This window comes from Alligator mississippiensis, chromosome 3 (genome assembly GCF_030867095.1).
Source record: "Alligator mississippiensis isolate rAllMis1 chromosome 3, rAllMis1, whole genome shotgun sequence".
In the NCBI taxonomy this organism is placed as follows: Eukaryota; Metazoa; Chordata; order Crocodylia; family Alligatoridae; genus Alligator; species Alligator mississippiensis.
In genome coordinates this window covers 252,049,332-252,073,146 of record NC_081826.1, presented here as the reverse complement: position 1 = coordinate 252,073,146, position 23,815 = coordinate 252,049,332, and the positions used below count along the sequence as shown (strand labels likewise).

The 23,815-nt window shown below is 43.8% G+C and overlaps 1 protein-coding gene and 1 long non-coding RNA gene across 6 annotated transcripts in view; one reads left to right on the top strand and one right to left on the bottom strand.

The window, feature by feature from the left end:
- Positions 1 to 6,580, top strand: part of ZNF366 (zinc finger protein 366) — a 52,353-nt gene extending 45,773 nt beyond the window's left edge. For both annotated transcript variants that reach the window (XM_019482695.2, XM_006268812.4), the window contains exon 5: positions 446 to 6,580. In XM_019482695.2, the coding sequence (XP_019338240.1) occupies positions 446 to 981 (536 nt within the window). In that variant the 3' untranslated portion in view covers positions 982 to 6,580. The remainder of the gene's footprint in view (positions 1 to 445) is intronic.
- Positions 1 to 23,815, bottom strand: part of LOC106738548 (uncharacterized) — a 57,193-nt gene that overhangs the window by 15,594 nt on the left and 17,784 nt on the right. For 2 of the 4 annotated variants that reach the window (XR_002088910.2, XR_009461108.1), the window contains exon 3: positions 3,151 to 3,349. This is a non-coding gene — a long non-coding RNA (uncharacterized LOC106738548). Of the gene's footprint in view, positions 1 to 2,903; positions 3,350 to 23,815 lie in introns of those variants that run through there. The other 2 variants (XR_002088908.2, XR_009461107.1) reach the window with 1 other exon arrangement.

The following is a 23,815-nucleotide window of genomic DNA, read 5'->3' as shown; positions in this document are numbered from 1 at the left end:
TAGTGACACTCAGTGAGGACAATCAAATGATAGAGAGAGGCCATGTATTAGGTATTTAGAAATGAATGTATCCTCCCCGTCACACTACTGCAACCAGAACATTCATAAAATGTGGTAAAAAGATTAAAAATGTGTCATTTGCCCTGCAAGAAGGAGCGAATGTCACAATGCTGGTTGGCTGTGGGATAATCAATATCAAAGCATAGAAAAAAATAAAGAGAAAGAAAGTGGATGCGCCTTATGGCAAAAGTAGGTAACTTAAAATAGATCTCCTTGCTTTTCTATCATTGTCACTGAGCATTTTTGACATGTTCACCAAATTATTTTGTGCCTCCCTTTCTCCACTTGTAAAATGGGCAAAAAAAAAAAAAAGAAAAGGTATACTACAGTAATTAACAGCAGTGTTTGAGATTTTTAAGCGCTTGTTCTTTTAAACCACTATAAGGTTTTGGAAGAGGAAGAATTACACTGTCCCAAGCAAGTGTCTTGAGAAGCTTGGAACAGGAAGAGCCTTTCGATCTTTCCCAGAAAAGCCAAGGGAAAGGAATTTCTTTTCATTCTGATGGTGAGAGTGCCAAGGGAAGCTCATGTCAGGAGGAGGAAGAAGACAACTGCTACGAAGCAGAGCAGTACAGTCCTGGCATGTACCATGATGACAACAGCAAGCTGTATACACATCAAGATCTGTCTGGCAAACCAGAATGTATAATAAAAGATTTCAGGGAGTCTTACTGTGATGAGAAGGAGGAAATACTGAGTGAGGGAGGAGTGGAAAAGAAGAAAGGAAATCCAGACAGAGAAGAAAACCAAGGAAAGAGAAACTTTTCAAACAACAAAGAATGCATGAGCTTTAAACCCTTTGAAAAGACCAGATTCAGTCATTCTCTGTCTGATTATCTTTACTTCAAACACAGAAACAAGAGTTTAAAAGAACTACTGGAAAGGAAAATGGAAAAACAAGCAATGTTTATAAGCATCTAAATGGGCCACTTAAGTTATAACTGGAAACAGGAAGTAGGCAGCTCAAATATTATAGTTTTAACATGAACTTTACCAAAGAGTGACAGTTTGTAATGGTCTTTGAGGATGAACCAGATCAAATCAATACAGATAATTGGAGGTAAACATGTAGATAATCTGTTGCATTTCTTTGTGTCATTGGACTGCTTAATTTTTCTAAGGTAAACTAACATTTTTATACATATCGTTTAATGTATCAGCAGACCATAAGGTGGGTACAGAGGTTTTATTTTCCTTTGTCTAGGACAATAGAGAATATTCCAGTTACCAAAACACAATGTACTGTAGTGTTTGATGTATTATATGTCTAAGGAACATGTAAAAACACTTATTACTGTAGATGTCACAAGATCAGAAGATAATAAGTATTTTTTAAATATATGCAAAAGTATTGCTAAATATGTATGCATGAAAATACTGCCTGCCATGCAATCTCAGAACTAACACCACCAAGAAGTTTTGAGTTACTGAAAATGACTACTTTAATATAGCTGTTTGCAGTGGGGAATGGGAAACAATATAAAAGGAAACTTGAATGTCTTGTCAGATGGAGAATAACAGCTTTATAAAGCACAGCCCAGTTAAAGTCCTGGGATTGCTTCAGGTAACACAAGCTTTTATGACATGCGGGATCTTGATGCTTTTCTGCACTTCTGTCAATATGGGAGAACTTATCAATTCTTCAAATGAAAGTGCTTGGACTGAGCTGACATTTTATGTCATTGTTCATGCAGACCAGTACACTTGTACAGCAGCACACATTACATTTGCTATAATTGTGCATAAACAATAAGAGTGAGAGAGAATTCATTTCATTGAGGGAATGATGATTAAATTGTGGTCAGTTGTCTATGAGCTTGAGCTGGAAGGGCAGTGATAATTCGAAATTCAATATACAACTGGTTTTGTTTTAGCAGAATCAGTGTCAAACAAAACAGCCCTCCCTGCACCAGAACACCCCATAGAAAGTAATGACAACTTCCTGTAGTTTAAATCACCTTCTATTGGACTCACAAATTGTTTCTCATTAATGCAAGTGACCTATAGGATCCAATCTTTACACATAATTAATAGAAAATAGAGTTTCACTCATGCTGTTCTTTATGAGTCAGTCTCTCAAATTTTCATCCTCTGACTCGCATCTTATTTTATGTTACTGGGCAGGGAGCATTTATTTTTAATTAGTGCCATTACGTTGTCATTGAGTATTTATGTGGAACACATAGAACTACTGGTCCTTTTCTCTGCCCACTAGAAACAAGTTGTTCAAAGCACATTCCTTCCAACATATAATTTGTTTGACCACTGCCCTGATTCCTGCATCTTCAAGATTTATAACAAACAGCCCCAGGCTACATTGTTACTTAAAAGGGAAGTGATAAAGTCTTAATACCTGGTTGACTAATTTCTTGTGTCATTTTAAGATCCTGAATTGATAAGTAAACATGTGCTAAGATTTTATTTACAGGTACATAATATATTGAAAACAATTTCATTTTTTATGTACCTGACACATCCTTAATTTTGAACTCTGTGCACCATGCAATAAAGGAGGTCTACAGCATAGGAATTTGATATGATACACACTTATTTTATATAAATCATATATTTATGTGTTGTTAGGTTTAGAGACCTGTTACTTCTGCTTCAAAATCTCAGCTATCTACCACTCAGGAAAATCCCCCTTGGGTTACATAAGTCATGGTTCTCGTACCCTTTCTCTGAGCATGCTATTACATGGCAATATCACCCATTTGTAGGCACATGCAGACAATCTGCAGCAGGAAGTGTGTGGTGGTGAATGTTCACCTTCCATACAGGGGACACAACATGAAACACAGACCCTGAATAAGTGGCACAAAAATATGGCTCTTACAGGACACTTAAGGAGATGGGGTTTATTTCTAGTGACATTTTTAGAATAAATGCCAGGTTACACTGCATTTGTTTGAACTGTAGGTAATTTTAGGACTATAAATGTATGACATTCCTCAAAATGAGGTATGTTTGAAAGGCATGAGGTATGACATTTTATGGTAGGTCCAGGCCATTTTGTCAAATGCATTTAGTTTCTGCATTATTTCCAACAAGAGACTATACCCATCCCAGTAGTTGTATTATAAAACAGACCTTGTTCTTCGGTATCTATTTTGCAATCAGGCAGCAGACACAATGGACAAAGGAAAGGGCTTGGGCATCAGGAAACTTGGATGATATCTCAGGGTCTGCCACCAAATTACCGAGTCACATTGGGCTTGTTGCTTCATCCTCATGCCACAGATTTCCCTTCGAAGTGGGAAGTCGTCTCCTTTGTAATATACTTTGAAATCTATGAGTAAAAAGAGCAAACAGAGTTAAGCAGAAGGTAGGGCAGAGTAGCACCATAGAAACTAGAAGGTTTAGAGGGACATGAGCATTCATTAAGTAACAACCTCCTTTGTCAGATGCTATGTGAAAAGCTAGGTCACATTATTTTGTGATAAGAGAAGTGAAGGGCAGGTCTGCACTGCTTCCAACAGTGCTGGGGGGCATCACAATGAAGTATGCACTACAGCTTCTAGAGGCATACTAGAGCTGGTGGACAACACTTGCATGTGCTCAGCACTACTGCTAAGCTTTCTGCTGCAGGGTTAGGACCACTCTAATATCAGCTACATTACATGTTTTCGCACCTTCCACACACTGAGTGGGAGCAAGCAAGCAGAGCCTACTTCATGGTGATGCTCCTAGGTGTGACATGGAGGCAGTGCAGATGTCCCCAATCATTCATGTGACAAAGTATCCCAGTCAAAAGACACAAATCAACATATACTCCCTCAACAGAAGCTTGTGCCAGAAGGTTTTCAAGGGTTTAGTATTCACAATCAGCTGGACTTTTCAAAACAGCTCAGCTCCTACTTAGGCACTAAAGTGGCTAGATGTTCAGAAGTGCTCACTAGGGTGCAGATGTTTTTTTAAAAATCTGGCTTCAGGTGGGGGTGCTGCACACTTGAAAATCTGGATATATGAGCACAGTTGATGAGGTCTTATCCTTGTGGGTAGCCAGTGGAAAAGCTGTGGCACAATTACATGGTATTCAGAATTCCTTTATTGATATTAGGGAGTCTTCGGTGAAGTGAGTGAGTACAAATATATTATTTTGCCTAGACAGGTAACCCAAAGCTTTTAACCACACATTTGCAGAGATTAACTCTACCCTGTTATATGATCCCCTCTTACCCTTAGAGCAATAGCAACAGCCATCACATACAATGCTGTAGCAGAAAGGAAGAGGTAGTCATAGATGGTATGAAGGGGAGGATGGTCCTCTAAAACAGAGGTGTTCAACCCCCAGTCCACAGGCTGGATCTGGCCCACAGAGCTATGCTATCCAGCCTACAGTGGACCCCATGGACCTGAAAATTTAGCAGTGTGGAAGTGGTGGTACCAGTTATGCTCCCCTGCTGCCATATTTCTAAATCCATTGTGTGGAGGTGACCCAGGGTCCTATCTGGGCACACATGCTAGCTGACAGTGGTACAGGGCCCAATTCAGCAGGTGGTACATGCCCCACAGATATAGCGCAGGGCCCCAATCTGGCAGTGCAGGCCCTGGGGAGATGGCACAGGACTGAGGGAAGAGACGTGAGCCCCAGGGAAGCAGGATGTGGCCCCAACCTGGCAGTGTGGGGCCAAGGGAAACAGCACTGGGCCCTAATCTGGCAGCACAGAGCTGATAGAGATGGTACAGGGCCCCAATCCGTGGGTATGGGGCAAAGAGAGTTCATGTGGGGACCCAATCCTGGTGCATGTGGTCCATTCCAGCCCATGGACCAGCCCCATGCCACTCATCTGGCTCACAGCCCCAAGAGGTTAAGCACCACTGCTCTACATCTATGAAATCACAACACGTCAGTGGAATCACAAACAACACCGTCAATGAGATAGGACAATGGCAAAAAGCAACATAGGCAAAGGGATTCCCAAATGACTCTCTGTCCAGAGGCACCTTCCCATCTCAGAAGATAGTGTAGCTGAGAGACCTGTTACACAGAAACCTCAAGGACACATTTCAGGATGGGACATCAATCTTTATTGAGAAATGTGTTGTTCTTCTATTATAGTTTTCTTCACATTATTTAAACTGCTATTTTTTTAGGATAGTCCTTAAGGGCTTTTGCTTTTTACAGCTCTGCAAAATTCCTTGTAGAATTATAAACTGCATTGATGACTAAGTTCTTCTCCCATTATCATTAGTGCATGCTCATTTTTGATTTTCTGCTCTGCCACAGAACTTCTCTAGGATTATACTACAAAGGAGACATTGAGGCCTTGGGGGAAGTGGCACAGAACATTTTGCTTTATTAACCATAACCTTTCTGATGTTTTAGTGATTTAAAAAAAAAAAAAAAAAAAAAAAATGATTTAGAGGGTGACATTGTTTTTCATCTACAAGACTCCTCCATACTCCCTGAAGCGACATTTTGGCACAATGGTTAAAATTAAGTCCAGTTATGTCAGTACTGTTGACTTTGTTCATGTTACAGAATTTGATTCTCCCATTTGGAACTGCTTAGTGACAAATAGAAAATGTACACAAATTTCTTTGAATTAAATTATTTCTTTAGGGAGCTCCATAGAAGCCTAGTGAAGGCCAGTCAATCTGCAAAGACATGACAGTGGGCAGTGGAAGGGGTCAGCATCTACATGGGTAAGACTTTACTATCAGGGCAGCGCTGCGATGCCAAGTAGCATTCTGCAAGGTACTGTACAGAGCAGAGTAAACAAGTAAGAAATGTAAAGGAATTACTAATCAAATCCAAGGATTGAGACACACACAGCACATTCTTCAAGAAATCAGAGTTGTCAATAATTTGCTGTTCCCTAAAGAAAAAACATACTGAGTTTTGCCTCAGAGAATCTGGCTATCTTTTAGTTGACCTCAGTTCTACTGACTGTTGAACACTGCTTATGAAGTGCTCACCCTGATGTAAATGGCAGCTGCTAATGGTCAGTCTTGCAGCAAGCATGTAATGTCTCAAAAGAGTAAGCCCTTGATGAGCATTTTATAAAAGGTTATTGCAATTTGCTTCCTGTGTTTTATCACATGCAGTTTGTAGCTTGTTTATCAGAAAAACCAAGTCATCTTTCGATGCTGCCACCGTGCTCCTCCTTTTAGAGGTCTGTTTCTTAATCTCACTATTAACATGGTGCTGTTGTACGTGGGTGTAGCTGGTGTACAGTTAAGAAGTGTAATATATGTATTTTATTTATTATGCCAAATAGTATTTAATAAGTATTAACATGGTTTTGATGATAACTTGTGTCTACTTAGCTGAACAAGATGTAACAGAGCTAACACTTTGTAACCTTAACAGAATTTGAAAGCATTGCAGTGGATGTTTATTTCATACAGAATGATGGTTTGCTATTAAAAATTAAAACTCTGAAAGAGGGAGAAAATCTAAGTTGTGAAGGTTCAGTTTTCAGCTGTGTATCTTGATAGCAAAAGCAGTTCACTTGAAAATAACATGTAAAAATGTGTTTTGTTAATTTAAGCAAATAAAGATATAGTGAAGATACCGCTGTAGTTCTTCTTAAATTGACCAGCACATCTTTACTCCCTAGTTAGTGCTATATGATAACACACACACACACACACACCCACCCCCACCCTGCACTCAATGGATGAGCGCTGCTTTCTTCAACTGTGATGGAACATCATGGTTATACAGCAGTTCCTTGAAGGACTAGTGGAGAGGTAACTGGGGCATCTGAAGGAACCTGGAGGGCTCTTTTGGTAGGACCTTTTATCACAGATTACATGGAGTGCATGTTGGGGAGGTAGTGCGGGGGGAGAGGACATTACTCCAGGTTGTTTCATCTATAGTATTACTTGTTCAGCCCTGTTCAAGATACAAAAACAAAACAAACAAACAAGACTCAGTTCTCATGTCAAGCAATTTTGGACCAAAGGCTGCCATACTACAAAGACTGGAAAGGGTGCTTTAAAGGCTACAATGCCTTTAGTTAGATTTTGTTTAGTTTTATTTTTTTGTTTGTTTGGTTGGCTGGTTTTTATAATGGGACAGTGACAGTATTTTCCAAGTAGGTTTGACTTTGGCAGGTGTTGCACAGCAGTTTGAAAGGAAGGAGAGGGCAGTTGGCCTACTGGATACAGAGGAAATATAAATAATGAAGGAAATCAACACGGTCCATGACGACTGCCAGTAGAATAGGTCTGTGTGGCGTTTCAGGGATCTAAACTACTTTAAAATGCATAACGGAGCTTGTGTGCGCAACTCCCAATAATAAAAATCCAGAGATCTCATGGATCAGAAGCAAAGCTTTTAGTTGCTTGTTTTTTTGATTGCAGATAACAACAGCTATGAACATTATAAGCTTATTCTGCATATGGAGGAAGATATGCCTCTTTGATAGCCAGGGAGTGACCTTGTTCATTCCCAAGTGGCTCAGTATCAGTGGCTCTCAACATTTCCTCTTTGCTAGATGCAACAATATATTTTAGAAAAAATGATGGTTGGCCCTTTTCACAATTTTCCTTTTCATTTTTGTTGAAAACTGAACTGTGTTCACTTGAGTCTTCAAACAAACAAAGAGGAAGTAGAAGAGAAAGGGTCTTTCTTAGATTCCCCCATGGGGTTGTTGTGTTTGCAATGAAGTGTGGGAAAAGTCCTGGTGTATCTATGGTATTGTCATGTAGCACCAGACATTGTCAGATTAACAGTCTTTATGACAAAAAAAAAAAAATAGGGGAAAAGTAATAGGGAAAATTAAGTGCATTTGTTGACTAAATTACAGTTAAAGCAAAATATCTTCATTTTCAATCAAGATGCCACTACCATTACAATTTATATAGGATCTAAATAGATCAAAATCTTTACCCATGTGTAAAACATGAATATACAGTGCAGATTCAAATGTAGCTGCATATTTTTATGCATTGACTCTGGGTGTGAACATTTTCCAAAATTTGGTCTAAAGTATATTTGAACATCAGCAACCTCAGAGCTCAATAGAGATAACTGGGATTTTTCCAGCTACATAAAAGCACATGACCACAGTCCACAAACCTGTCAAATGATAGTCCTCCCAAAGTCACAATTGGAAAGGCAGTATTTACCTTTTCATGCATGTAATCAGTAGAATGAGGGAGATGGAATGTATTGCCTGTCCAACACAGGGCTGAAGGCTGCAAAGTGGGATGCTATACTGCAACATTTCAGGGCTCTATGGAATTCACAGAGGGTCTGCCCATATAAAGTAACTGCCTGGATCAAGACCAAGATATTTAAAGGGACACATTCTCTGCTAATGTGAACTAGCACACCTTCACTGCATCCACTGGGGTTGTGCCAATTTTCAATCCTTGTTCCTAGCTCCTTGGAACAGATCCTGTCTCTTCTGTAACATATGAGACACACCCCATATAATTATGTAAGTGCCTGGGGTGTGTCTCATATGTTACAGAAGAGACGGGATCTGTTCTAACTGCCTGGATCAGATATATAGCCTTTATAATAAAGAACACAATGTTTTCTTGCTATATTTACAATTTTAAACAATTTGGAAGCCTACCCCTGCTCCAAATCACTATAATAAAATACATTCTAAATAACTATACATTCTGGTAACTAATTTTGGATTTTTTATCTTGGGCTGGGGGGGGTGGGGGAGGCGTGGAAATCAGAGCTCCCTCTGCCCCCTTCACTCACAGAACATAGGTCCAGGCCCCTTACTCCCCACCCACAGCACCGCTGGTGCCCTTCACTCCCCCCGCCACAGCTCCCTGGCCCCCCTATACCTCCCCCAGCCCTGCTGGTGCCCCTCAGCCCCCACTCACAGCCCCCTGCCCCCCCAGCCCTGCCAAAGGGGGCCCCCTGCTGCCATGGATGTGGGGCCAGAGACCTGGGTCCACAGCCCCCTGCCCCCCACAGCAACATCTGAGCCCCAGCTGCTGCCCACAGGAGGCAGCAGCTGCTGCAGCAAAGTGGAGCATGGAGCCCAGCTCACTACACCACTGCCTGCTGCACCCAAACCCACAGCTGGCATCAAGTGTGGGGCTGGCTCCCCACCACTGCATGCATTCCTGGGGGGCCAAAGGGAATCCATGCCCCCCAGATCTGTGTGCAGGGTGTGGGTATGTGCAGGCTGCCCACTGTGGACTCGGGCTCCCCGAGTCCACAGTGCCCTGTGCTGCCCTCCCCTGGGGCCTCTGCAGCCCAGTGGGTGTGACCCAGCACAGCAGGGTAGAACAGGGCCATGTGGGGAAGCTCCTTGCTGCTGTGAACTCCGTGCTGCCCCGGTGAGGTGCCCCCTGCCTGCACGGCAGCAGCAGGAGCAGCAGTACAGGGTATTGCCCTTCACTGCTGCCTCATGGGCAGGGGCACCTTGCCAGGGCAGCACGGAGCTCACAGTGGCAAGGAGCTTCCCTGTACAGCCCTGCTCTGCCCTTCAGTCCCAGGTCATACCTGCTGGGCTGTTGAGTCCCCAACCGAAGGCAACAGGATGGGGACCCCGAGCCTGCAGCAGACAGCCCACACCCGACCCTGCCCTATGCACAGGGTGTACGCACAGCAGTGGGGAGCTGGCCCCACCCCCCCATTCCCTGGATGAGCCACCTGTGACCCCATCCTACTCCCCACCAGGACCCTGCAGCCATACATTCCAGGCCCCAAGCTCCATGCACCCCCCCCCACAGCTGAGCAGAAGCCCCAGCCCTGCCCAACTCCCTCCCTCCCTCTCTATGGGGACCTCAATCCTCTCTCCCCTCCCCCAACTTACCTGCAGGAGCTGCTCTCCAGGCTGCCTGGCAGCCATGTGCATATATACATGCACATGGTGCCCTCTGCCTGACTGCCCTCCCCCAGCTCCCTCCCAACCCCTTGCAGGCTCAAACTGTGCCAGGCTGCAGAGAGCTCTTTGCAAAACTGCAAAATCCGTGTTTCTCTGTCAAAATGAAACATCTGTTTTCCTCAGGTAAAGGGGGAAATCTGCATTTTTTTCTCCATTTTCCCATGGGAAGTAAAAAAACCCAGATCCCTGATGATAAGCAAAGTTTTTATACACAGGAAGCCACCATGCATTTTAATAGTGGTGAAACCAGTAACATAAGAAATTCTCTAAAGGGCATGAAGATTGGAGTGACTAGAGGAAGACAATATCTGCAAACTCATAAAGACAAAAAGAACTCTAACAAAGTTATATTCTATAGAGTTCAACATTCAATGCTTAATCTCTACAAACTTCTACAAGAGTTTTCCATATAACAATATAGTTATCTGGTAAAGATCATTTTTTCAGTGAGCACAGAGTATGAAAGAGCATAAAATGTATGAGAGAAACAACTCTAACCATTCAAAGGAATATAATGAAACCTGACAACAATGGCAGAGTCCTGCTGTGAAGAAAGTGACAGTAAAATTGAAACAGGATTATGCGTCGTATTTGGATTTCTATTAAAGTGACACTGAAGTAAGCAGTGTACAAGATAACATTAGTTTTTTAAGATGGACTGCAAATGTTAGCCACAAACTGAGATTACCCTAGTCCCTACTGAAGGCAAGAAATTTAAATGTTGTTATCTCCCAGTGTAAATAGTAGTAGAACATGATTCACTGTGTTCCTGATTCAGCAAAGAAGTTAAGTGTGTGCCATACTGATATATACAAGTAGCAGCAACTAGTAGTCACATGCTGAAATTTAAATGTGTGTTTAAGGTTCTTGCTGAAATCAGGAACAATACAGTTATTGTTCCTTTGAACCTGCATTCTCACATTATCGATTCTCTCTACTCTGCTGGGTTAATAAGAGCTCCTTGATTCTTGCTGCTATGAAATTCTGTAAGAATGTCTAATATTATATAAGGGAAAATAACACACAGTATTTAAGACAGGTATTAGAATTCAGGGATCTTCTCAGTTCCTTAAAATGAGATATTTTCATTAATAGATTTTAATCCAAGATTTTAGTCCAAGATTTTAATTCTGCATCTATGGTGTTCCCAGAAAACTCTAAATTACTACTAATTCCCATGCTGAACTGCCTCCTGCAACCTTCTGCAGTAATAGCAAGCAATAGTAACTAATTATACACTCGCTTTTTTGGCAGCTTGTGGTAAAATAGCAAAATATAAAATTTCTCTTGCTTCTGCTTCCTTTTTAATATTTCCCTTTTCCATTTCACTCTTAGATCAGCTGTTGAATGATTTGGTGCATGTGACACTTACTGTAGGAGATCATCACCATTACAGGGTGACCTATTCTAGACCCACTGCTCAACTGTATTTTACATTCTTTCCACGTGAATTACATTAAGTGCTGCTTGAGGGAAAAGAACATACCCAACTGTGATAGATAATCAGAAAGAATGACAGAACCAGGTGCACTTGGCAATGTTCCTGAGTGCCAGTACCAAGATAGCAGTATACTGGTTCTGATTCCTAAGCAAGATGGAGGAAATAGTTTAGGAAACTAAGAAGAGATCATTTTTACTATGCAGGCTAAGGGAGACAGATGGAGTGGATGTAAACAGAAAGTGGTAAGATTTCGACTTCTAGTATTCCTTCTATTCTATTAAGACAACAAAAATGTTTATATATTTATATATCCACCATACTTAAAGGAACATTTGCTAGATGGTATTTCTATTTAAAAAGGCAATTATGGAAGATCAATTTTAATACAAAGACTTGCAAAATTCAGATTGGATTTATATCAATAATGGAATCCACTTAAGCCATCAGAACTACATAGGATGGTGCAAATGGAAGATGGATACTATAGCAAAATACTTAAATCTAGTACCATGGCCTGAAAGTCACAAAACCTTGGCTCTTATAACATTTGGGGGTGTAGGGAGGGAACAGAATTAAATCCTAGAGTTAAAGACCCTCTCTGAAGAACACCTGCCACCTGCTCTTTCCCATTTAAACTAGGAGGTGTGTTAGCTCAAGCATCTCAGTTACTGTAGTGTTACAAGAGGAAAGAAGCATTTTCATTTTATGTTATAACAAGACTTCCTCTAGTTATGGACTGTTTTCAGTTGCTTCTAACCAAAATACATTTTAATGCAGGCTGAAATGCTTTATGTTCAATCCTTGTCTTAAGTTAATTTCTTTTAATTTCTGAGCAAAAAATGGCATAAATATTTCAAAGATCAAAGTTCATAAAACTATTTATCCTTTTACCAGTGTTATATTCTGAGACTGTTTCTGAGCAACTCTACAACCTTCATGCCCTGGAGCAGGATTTTGATACTGAGTTAATTGGGTATTGCCTGAGACTAGAGGCATGCCTTTCACTGTCCAGGTTTGGGCAAGTTGTATAACTAGTATTTGTCTAGGGTCTACAGATTTAATAAACTCTGTTGAAGACTGAGCTCAGCTAAGCTCTCTGCATATATTCTGAAGCTGTCAAGCAGAAAGAGACCTTCAGACAAGATGAACCCTCCTGTGCTTTCTGTTCCTTCCACCCTTCCCATAGCTTCCAGACTCACATCACCTTGGTGGTTTAAATAATTCTGGCTACTTCACAAGTCTTATTGCTGAGGAAAGTCTCATATGTCTGCTTTGGAAGAAAGCAAATATCTGCCACACTTTTTTACCAAAAGGAACAATAGATAGTTGTCCAAGGTGTGTTGTGACTAGAACCCAGATCTCAAATACGGCAGAAACAACCAAGCCTCAGCCACTTAAAATTAGACTCCAGACCAAAGTAATTTGTAACAACAGCTGTTAGTCGGTGCCAGCCCATTTTGTCAATATCTGACCAGCTTTCAAATGCTCAAAGCAAGATTTTAATGCAACTGTGCAGAGAATGCTTTGAAAATTAGACTGCACCATTTCACAAGCCAGAAATTTTTATGGCTACCAAAAAATTGCTCTCAATTAATAGCAATAGCAATAGGGACTAATTGTAATAAGCTTACTCCCCATGTTTGACCTTTCATATATTCCCAAGCAAGGAATTTGTACAGGAATAGAACTAACCGTGTTCCTCTTTTTCCAAGTATTTCAATCTGACACACAGTACTATAAGTCTGTGACTTCTATAAGCCTGAGATCAACATAGTCATACAACATAAACTATGATGTGCCATTCATTGTAAAAAAAAAAAAAAAATAGGTGAGACCAATGCAAATCATAAATCTGTAGAATTTGGAGTTGTTTCCATTTCCAGTCACTTGCTGTCACATTTATACATCATTTATGGTATAGAATAAAATTAAGTTCTGGCTTACTGAAGAGACAGAAAATCCCCCTCAGAAACTCCCCGATTCCCAGCACAAACTTACTGCAGAGAGACATCCAATGAACGTACCTATGCTGTTTTGCTTCAGAAACTCCCAGTCTCCCCTTCAGGCAACCAGACAAACACTATAAATTCCAACTTGCATGTTTTGAAACTTCAGTCCCAGTGGTTCGGTTTATGATACTTTAAATACCTACTCCAGTTTCTCAGACTCACACACCATTAATGCTGCTCTCTAGGAGGTACAACATCAATACTTTCTTCTTCCAGCAGTAACAATCATGTTGGGGCCTTGAGTTCTCCTAAGGCAACATCCGTGGTAAACACCATATACCAAAAAGAAAAATTCCTAGGTTTACATCCCACACAAATTTTCTAATCCATCTATTTATTAGTGTATACATAATAATATAGTATTTTTTTTCTGTAACGTCTTCAGCAGGGTGGAATTAGTAAACCTATCTGACCTTCCAAGTAAAACCTTGTTTGCTTTGATTAATGATATGAACAAGACCTGAAAAAGTCTTTTCTAGCTCAGCGACTCTCCTTTCTCTTCTTCTGTCCAACTTTAATCTAGCTTGAATTTGGGGGCAAGGAAATGGGACATGGACAGGGACAGAGACAGACAAAAATAATTCTATATCAAGTGTGATTCCCATAGAGAATCAATTTCCTTGTGTGTAAGCAGTTCAGCCTCTTGACAGGGCTGAAATGGTCCTTTAGGCCTATGCAACCTAGTTGCCTTGACCTAAATGGGCTAGAATGCAGTCATGGAGTTAGCATACACCACAGTCTATGTTACTGTGTGACCTATTTTTCTACAGAGAGGTCTGACATAAACTTGTTTTTCTGCAAAAAGTCTGATAAAAACACTTGCTATGGATAAAAGGGCTTGTTATGGTGCATCCTAGCCATATCTGGTGCCAAAAGAAGGGAAAACAACAATAAAGCAGAGACATAGCTCAGGTTGGTGATGAAAAACAGAAAACTAGCTTAATCGGTTGCTACATGATTAAAGTATATTACCACCTGCACAAAGGAAGCCGCATCCCGTTCCCCTCATCCTAATGATGCCTGAGGGTTGAGGACATCTGATCTCTCTTCAAGGAACCAGCCTTCTCCGAGATGCCTGGCCAGCTCTTGAGGAGTGTATTATTAGGACTGGTAATATACAATAACTTGCTTACTAAGATGATATCTATATGGATGCCTGAAGTTAATACTTTATAATGCTCAATAAAACTAATGCATTAAAGAATGAACTGGGCTCTCATTTGGAGAAAACTGAAGCATACTTTAAGGCAATATCAACCCTGCAGTTTGCTCTTCATTTGGGAGGAGAACCAGTTCTCTCTGGTTCTTAAGGCAACACTTGAGTCAGAGAGAATTTTCCATCACAATTTTAGTAATACATCCAAAGACTTTCATTGCAATGGCTTACATTCCACTGGAAGAATTTACAATGGCTTCCAGGTATACTTTATTTTGAGGGGAGATCTAGGATTTTGAAAGGGGGGAGGGGTGCAGATGGTGTGGTGCATCATTAGATCTAACATAACACATTTTTTCCAGTCAAAAATAAACTAGAAACTACTAATATGCAAAGAGCCTAGAACTGTATTATTCAGTTTAAGATTGAAGCAAAAACAAATATAACTTCACTGCAGTGAGTTAAAACCAGTCTGCAGGGATGTGAAATAGGATCTTCATTACAAGGAGCAGCTAATGACCCTCTTTTTAATGGTTTTGATAGTATACTAATCGTTAGGGCTGTGCAAAATGGGCGCTATTTGATTCAGATTTGGCTTGAATTGGGGACAGTGATTCAATTTGTTGATTCGGATTATCGTCCCTGGATTCAGTTCGGCCAAATCTGAAGATTTGATGCTGGATTCAGACAGCTTTAAAAGAGTTTTTTTCTACATACCTGGAGGTACCAGTGTGACTCGTGATCACTGCTGCACATGGAGCATCCCACAGGAGCATGGAGAGCTCTCCAGCATGCTCAGTAGGGAACCCAGAAGCAGACCAGAAGTACTTCTGGCCTGCTTCTGGATCTGCCAGGGAGCATGCTGGGGGTTTCCCCATGCCCCCCAGCTCAGCAATCAGCTGGGGGGAGACCTTGGGTGCCCCCCCCCCACCCCAGGAGGCACCAGTCATGGAGCCGAGGGGGGGGGCCCTGCACGCTCCCTGGTGGACCAGAAGTGCTTTTGGTCCACTTCCAGGCTTGCTGCCAAGTGCGCTGGGGAGCCTCCCCTGCTTCTGTGAAATGCTGCATCTGCCCCAGCACTGCAGCATTCAGAGCCCCGGCTACCTAGAGTTATGTAGAAAAAACATTTAAAGCTGTATCTACATCCAAAGTGATTCGGAGAGATTAAAGGGTTCTCCGATTCAATTTGGATTCAGAGATTTGGCCACTGAATCAGGCCAAACCTCCGCTGAATCGAATCAGGGACTGAAGCTTCGCACAGCCGTACTAATCATACTATCCTTTGTTCTATAATTCTGCTGTCTGTTAAGTCAATTGAATTCAACTGACTCCCTCAGATGCCTGTCTAGAAGTGCTGCTGCCACTGCCTGGCAGTTTAGTTTTAAACTTTGGGTGGACCTGGAATCAAAGGAGAGAGGGTGCAACTACCCCAGTGCACTCCCTCCTGGATCTACCCCTGCTTTATTTTACTGTTTAGTTCACCGACCTTTGGCCATGATGAAGGACATGCACACACAGACACCCCCACTCACCTGCCCACCCATACCAGCAAACAAGAGACTTTCATAAAATCAAGAGAACAACAAACTACAAGAAAGGATAGAAGAGAAGGCAAAGCATATAAAGTAACATGGCTCATGCTTTTTTGGTCCAAACTCCAAGCAGAATTTGATAATTACTGTTGTCTTCAAAATGCAGGTGTTACCATATAATAAGCATGGATGTATATATCCATATCTGGCACTGATTAGAACTTTTTCTTACTATCCAAGGTGAGAGAGTACTATTTCTTATGGGGGTAAAATGCAGGGAAGATGCACATCTATCATAACATGGAAGAATGAAACCCTATTATCAGATTTGCAGTCTCTATCTAAATTACTCCATACAGAAAATTCTGAGAACTGGATTGTAGAGCTATCAAAGATGGACATCAGTAATTGCATTTATCACCCCTCCTCCCCCCCAAAAAAGGAAAAAAAAAAAAAGAAAATAGGTGAAGAGAAAAGCAGCATTTTTCTATGGGCAGCTCAGACAAAGGTGAATCTTTGGGCCCAGAACATAGGGCTAAAATAGATATCAGACCAATTTCCCTAGATGAGAGAGCTAATGTTTCATGTATGCCAATCCATGTGTTTTCCCCCTATGATCTAAAGTACCATATTTTCTTACATACCATCCACCCCCAAATAAGACACTAAACTTTTGGGGGGGGGGAAAGGCAGAATGTAGAAACTTTTTTCCAGAGTCATGGTCAACTCTGTAACAGAGTAAGTCTTTAAAGAAACATGGTGTCCAGGAAGCATGGCAACTCAGCAGACAATCTAGGTGATGCAGCAGGAACTTCCTGGCATGGCAGTACAGTAACAAGGCTAAGCCCCAGACCCTTGCAATGAGAGCAGAAAGACTATTACTTCTTTTCTGTAAATAGTTTTTGATGCAACTAAAATTCTATAAATAATAAAGCATTTTTTCACCACACCAGAAGCCTCATCAAGATACTACAGCCTGCATACAGTAGCTCACTTGCCCTGAACCAGCTGAATTACTGCTTCAGGCACAAGCTATAGTGCTCAGCCAACAGGCACTACAAATGCCTTAGACTGAGGCAGTGAGAGTTCTCTAGATCTTCTCCCCCTGATGCTTGTTAAGTCATAAGAAGTGGCAGCTATTGGAGTACAGCCTCTCCATGCATTTATTCCAGAAAAGAAAAATCAGCTTTTCCATTTAAGATACACAACCCAGTGTTGGAGGACTGATTTTGAGGAAAAATATGAGTGTGGTGTTCTAAAGCATATAGTATCTGATAAAACAGAGTTATAACAAAATGCATGTCCTACACTTCATAGCCTTCCATGGCTAAATCTTTGGCAAGATAGCATGAATACTTTTGGGATTATTTCTGAAAATATTTTCCCCCTGAATACTAGTCCTAGAGCAGTGATTAGAAAGAAAAAGCTCAATTCTATTTCAATGTAGTTGATTCCTGCATTATTGCAAGGTTCCCCCAGCTAACATGAAATAGAAGTTCCAGCAGGTACTGAAATAATTGTTTAATGTGCTCAACAAGCAGTCACCAATGGCTCAATGTCCAGTTGGGAGGAGATGTCCAATGGGGTCCTGTGGCAAGCTAGCTCTGATGGGCAACAGCAGCACCCCTAACCGACAGACTAGCCTGCCCCACTCCCACTCCTCCATACTGCTACCCATTGTCTCACCTAGTATGCCTTGATGTATCAAGTATCTCTGTGGGAGGCTCCCAGAGTCCTGGAAGGGTGCTTTGCAGTGTTACCTTGATCTGGGCTTCCTTTACTAGAATGGTAAAGTTCAATCAAGCTTGACAAAACTTGACATACTTCAGCTATGGACCAAAATGATCTTAAATTGCTTTAAGGTTTTTAATTGTGGTCTCCTCCATAGCCATACCCTGCCTTGCAGATATCCCTCTGCCAACATTTCTCCATAGAGCTGCCTATCCCAATGAGTCACATCTGTCTAGGCTTTGACCCTTGTGGTTTTGGACTATTTATTCTGACTGCAGCCTTCCGCCATGGCCCCAAATTTTAGCTTTGGCTCTTCAGCAGCAGCCACTCTGCTAGGGCTTTAAACCCTGAGGATTAGGTTCTATCCTCTATGTGTCTGCTGGCCTTATTGGTCAGTAGCACAATCTTCCCTTGGCCCTCACCAAGTTAACTTTTCCCTCTTTCTTTTGATGTTCTGGCCTAAAAAGGATTAACCTCACAGGATGCTTTAAAGCACCTGCGATGCAGCCTCCAAGCCTCTCACACAGCTGCCCCCACTCCTCTAGTAGTTACCCTCAGAATCACAACACAACACAGCCCTTTCAGGTACACACAAAATAAACCCCAATCCAAACTCAAATCTTCACACCTCTGCATCAACTCACCACATTTAGAAAAGGCTTCTTCACCCTTGTTCATCATGGTTCCCCTTACTGGGACACTAAATGCCATGATAGCCTTCCTGCGAGCTTTTCATCCTTCCCTAGCCAGGGCTAGAGGGAATGCCTCTGGCCTGAGGGCAAACCTTTCAGTCTGAGTAGAAGGGTTTCTCATTATTCTGTGCAGTCCTACCAGCTGTCTCCCTTGGCCTGCAGTCGCTGATTAGTTCCAACCCACCTGTGGCAGGGTTGCTGGTGATTGTAGGTACCCTGTCTCTTTTCCCTTTGCTGCTTGCTGGGGCTTCTCCCTAATCGTATTATTGTCTGTCCCTGGAGCTATATTTTCTTTTCCTGAACTCTTATCTCTTCTGGTTACAGAAATGCTACTTTTAAAGGGCCTTTGCAGATTTTGTTTGCCCCACAGACTTTCCCTAGTAACAGGACAAGGATTTCCTGTTACAGGTTCTGCAGAGGTCTGTCCTGGGTCCTTTATTGTTTAATATCTTAATTAATGTTTTGGATGATGGGATTAAGCTCATGCTTAAAAAAATTGTGGTTGATATCAAGTTGGGTGGAGCTGCAGACACTCTGAAGGGTAGGGCTAGGACCCAGAATGACCTGAATAGCCTGGAGCAATGATCCACAAGCAATCTGGCTAAATTCAGCAAGGACAAATGTAAAGTCCTGTGCTTGGGAACAGAATAATTGTATGCACAAATACAGACTGGGGAATGAGTGACTATGCTGCAGTACTGCAGAGAAGGACCTAGGGCTATACTAGACCATAAACTGAATATGAGCAACAGTGCACTCTTGTTGCAAAAAAAGGCCAACAACTATACTGGGTTGTATTAGCAGGAGTGTCAGTTGCAAATCAAGGGAAGCGATTCTTCCTCTTTATTCAGCACTGGTGAGGCTTCACCTGAAGTACTGTGTCCAGTTTTGGGCCCCACATTCAAAGAAGGTTATTTAGTCCAGAGAGGAGAATATTGAGGGTGGGGAATTTCATAACAGTCTTAAAATACCTGAAGTGCAATATAGAGAGAATGGAGATGGGCTTTCCTCTGTGTCCATAGGGAACCAGGATGAATGGTTTTAAGCTGCAATAGAGGATGTTTAGATTGTAGATAAGGGTGGTGAGAGCTGGATGAGATGAGAAGCCAGAAGAAGGGGAATTGGGAATGGCTGATTAAGGTGATGGGGATTGGGAGTGAATCACTGGAACTGGGATAGGAATCTATAATCCTCCTACTGAGGATAGAAACAAAGACTAGCATAAGAAACCTGAGAGCAGAGACTGGGATTGTCTTCAAGAGGGGAATGGAACTGGAATGAGGAGCCAGGGGGGAAAAGGGACAGGACTGAGACAGAAATGAGCTGGGAGACTCACACAGATTACTGCAGCACAAAGAGCCATGGTGTATCCACAGTGATGTTTTTGCAATATCTACAGCTAAATACAGTTCCAGTGAGTTTCAGGGAGACAGCAGTTCAGATATGGCTTTTGCAATTAACTCTGGAGCTCAGACCAGGGTTCTGATCACCTGAGTTAAGCCGGCACTGGAGCCATGCCTTTGGTGAACAGCTATTCATCGTTTTCCTTCTCATTCTTCAATGTTTGGCAACATGTATTGTTTTCTATTCAAATCCTGCTCTCAAGACAGAATTACTGATTTCCCTTATAGATTCATAGATGTTAGGGTCGGAAGGGACCTCAATAGATCATCAAGTCCGACCCCCTGCATAAGCAGGAAAGAGTGCTGGGTCTAAATGACCCCAGCTAGATACTCGTCTAACCTCCTCTTGAAGACCCCCAGGGTAGGGGAGAGCACCACCTCCCTTGGGAGCCCGTTCCAGACCTTGGCCACTCGAACTGTGAAGAAGTTCTTCCTAATGTCCAGTCTGAATCTGCTCTCTGCTAGCTTGTGGCCATTGTTTCTTGTAACCCCCGGGGGCGCCTTGGTGAATAAATCCTCACCAATTCCCTTCTGTGCCCCCGTGATGAACTTATAGGCAGCCACAAGGTCGCCTCTCAACCTTCTCTTGTGGAGGCTGAAAAGGTCCAGTTTCTCTAGTCTCTCCTCGTAGGGCTTGGTCTGCAGGCCCTTGACCATACGAGTTGCCCTTCGCTGTACTCTCTCCAGGTTATCCGCATCCTTCTTGAAGTGTGGCGCCCAGAATTGCACGCAGTACTCCAACTGCGGTCTGACCAACGCCCTATAGAGGGGAAGTATCACCTCCCTGGACCTATTCGTCATGCATCTGCTGATGCACGATAAAGTGCCATTGGCTTTTCTGATGGCTTCGTCACACTGCCGGCTCATGTTCAACTTGGAGTCCACTAGGACTCCAAGATCCCTTTCCACCTCCGTGCCACCCAGCAGGTCATTCCCTAGGCTGTAGGTGTGCTGGACATTTTTCCTCCCTAGGTGCAGCACTTTGCATTTCTCCTTGTTGAACTGCATCCTGTTGTTTTCTGCCCACTTGTCCAACCTATCCAGGTCTGCCTGCAGCTGTTCCCTGCCCTCCGGCGTGTCCACTTCTCCCCATAGCTTTGTGTCATCTGCAAACTTGGACAGAGTACATTTCACTCCCACATCCAAGTCACTGATGAAGACATTAAAGAGTATCGGTCCAAGGACCGAACCCTGCGGGACCCCACTGCCCACACCCTTCCAGGTCGAGACCGACCCATCTACCACGACTCTTTGGGTGCGACCCTCTAGCCAATTCGCCACCCACCGGACTGTGCAGTCATCCACATCACAGCCTCTTAATTTGTTCACCAGTATGGGGTGGGATACCGTATTGAAGGCCTTCCTGAAGTCCAGGTATACAACATCCACCCCTCCTCCTGTGTCCAGGCGTTTCGTAACCTGGTCATAGAAAGAGACTAGGTTGGTCAGGCACGATCTGCCCGCCACAAACCCATGCTGGTTTCCCCTCAGCATAATTTGTCCTGCCGGGCTCTCACAAATGTGAGCCTTGATAATTTTTTCAAATACTTTACCAAGGATGGAGGTGAGACTGACCGGCCTATAGTTGCCCGGGTCCTCCTTCCTCCCCTTTTTGAAAATGGGGACCACGTTAGCCCTTTTCCAGTCCTCCGGGACTTGGCCTGTGCACCACGAGCATTCGAATATTCCCGCCAGTGGCTCTGCAATGACATCGGCCAGTGCCTTCAGCACCCTGGGATGGAGCCCATCCGGGCCTGCCGACTTAAAGGCATCCAGTTCTTCCAAGTGACTCTGCACCACCTCAGGATCTACGCATGGAAGTCTGGCGCCTTGCTGCTGCCTCTCTACAACCCCAGTGAGAGACTTGTCGTGCCCCTCGCTTAGGAACACTGAGGCAAAGAACTCGTTGAGGAGTTCAGCCTTGTCCCCTCTATCTGTCACCAATTGCTTCTGCCCATTTAGCAGGGGTCCTATTCCTCCCTGGGCCTTCCTTTTACTCCCTATGTATCTAAAAAACAATTTCTTGTTGTCCTTTACTTGGGTTGCCATCCTCAGCTCCATGGTAGCTTTGGCCCGTCTAACTGCCTCCCTACAAGCATGAGCAGAGGAGGTATATTCATCTTTAGTGATCTCACCCTGTTTCCACTTTTTATGTGCTCCCCTTTTGGCCCTTAGGCTGCCCTGGATTTCTCTGGTCAGCCATGGAAGCCTCCTGGCCCTTTTCCCTCTTTTGCCTCGCTCGGGGATTGTCTTGCTTTGTGCCCAAAGGATCGTTTCCTTTAGGCACAGCCACCCTTCTTGGGCACCCATCCCATCAAAACTCCTACTCTGCAGTGCTTCCTTGACTAATCGCCTGAGTGCATTGAGATCAGCTTTCCTAAAGTCTAGCACTTTCACCCTACTAGTTACCTTACCCACTCGCCGTCTTATGTTGAATTCTATCATAAGGTGATCACTGTCTCCCAGATAGCTACCGATTTGGAGGTCCCCTATCATGTCATCTCCCGTTGCCAATACCAGATCCAGTATGGCATTCCCCCTAGTGGGACCATACACCTCCTGTGTCAGGTGGAGGTCCTGTACACAAGTTAGAGTCCTTGTGGACTCTTCCACAGCACACATTACCATAGCATCTAGACGTTTCACAAATTCCTTTCACAGCACCTCAGGAAGCCAGGGAATGTTATTATTCCCCATTTTACAGTGGGGCATTGAGACACCAAGAAATTAAGGTCAATGGGACTAATTTTGGGTACCCAATTTGAGAACCCAAAGACTTTTTCAGGGTACTTAGTATTATACAACACCTTATATATTTAATGCCAGGCTCCCACTGACTTCAGCTGTAGCCATGAACTATCAGACAAAAGGGGCAAGGGGGTGGCCACATTCCCACCCTCCCCACAGGGAGTCTCTCCAGGGAGGCACCCTGCCCCCCACCAATGCTGCTGCTGCACCCCAAGCTTGCCCCTGCTGCATGTGCCCCAGGCAGTGCACGATGAGCTATCTGTGCAGGCGGAGGGGTGCCTGAGCCGCTACACCCTCCTGCTGCTGCTGATCCTCCCGGTGCCCTGCAGAATGGGAGGCAAGCCCGGGCTGCCCCGCAACCTCCACCATGGCCTGGAGGCTACCTGTGGCAGCGCTAAATACTCCTGCTGCCGAGGAGGACATCACTGCTGGTATCAATGCCTTCCTCAGGATGTGAGAGACCCATACCCACCCAGATGTGGGACCTGGGCTGCTCAATAAAGTACTGAACTGTGTCCTGCCTCTCTGAACACTAGGGGAAGACCACCCAGGTCAAGGGAGTGTGGCCAGGTGAGGCAGGGATCAGGGGCAGGGGCTAGGGCCAGAGGCAGGGGTGGGGACTGGGAGGATCCTCTGCCACTGCAGGACTTACCATGTGTCCAGAGCTGGCAAGGCTGGAGGCTCAGCACAGGCCTGCCTGTTGGCATGGACAACTGCCTATGCCCAGTGCCCATGGCGTGCAGTGCCCCCCCCCAGAGAGGAGCTGGTACTGCTGTTGGCCAGCAGTGACATTGTGGCGGGGCTCATGGTGGTGGGGTCTGGGGCTGCACTGAGGGTGAGGTGGCCACTGGCCAGGGCTCCCTGAGCTGTCAATGGATGCAGCAGCTGGGGAGAAAGGTGGAACAGGGCACTAAAGGCCTGAGGGCCTCTCCTCTGGAGAGGTGTCACCACCGAGGGGTCAGGGCAGGGTGGGAGCTTGGGCAGGCTGCCCCTGCTGGTGCCACTCACAGGGGTGCAGTCTGGGTCCTGGGGCACCAAAATGAAGGTCAGCTCCCACATAAAGGCCATGGTCTTCCAGGCATGATTGGACCAATAATTCTAGTCAGTCACAGCCAACCACTGCATCTGCAAGCCTTGACCTTCATGTAGCACTACCGCGCTGACTGTGAGTGCCCTTGCTTCCACGACCTGCCTGACAGGGCCTCATAAATGTGGGCGTTCATGCACC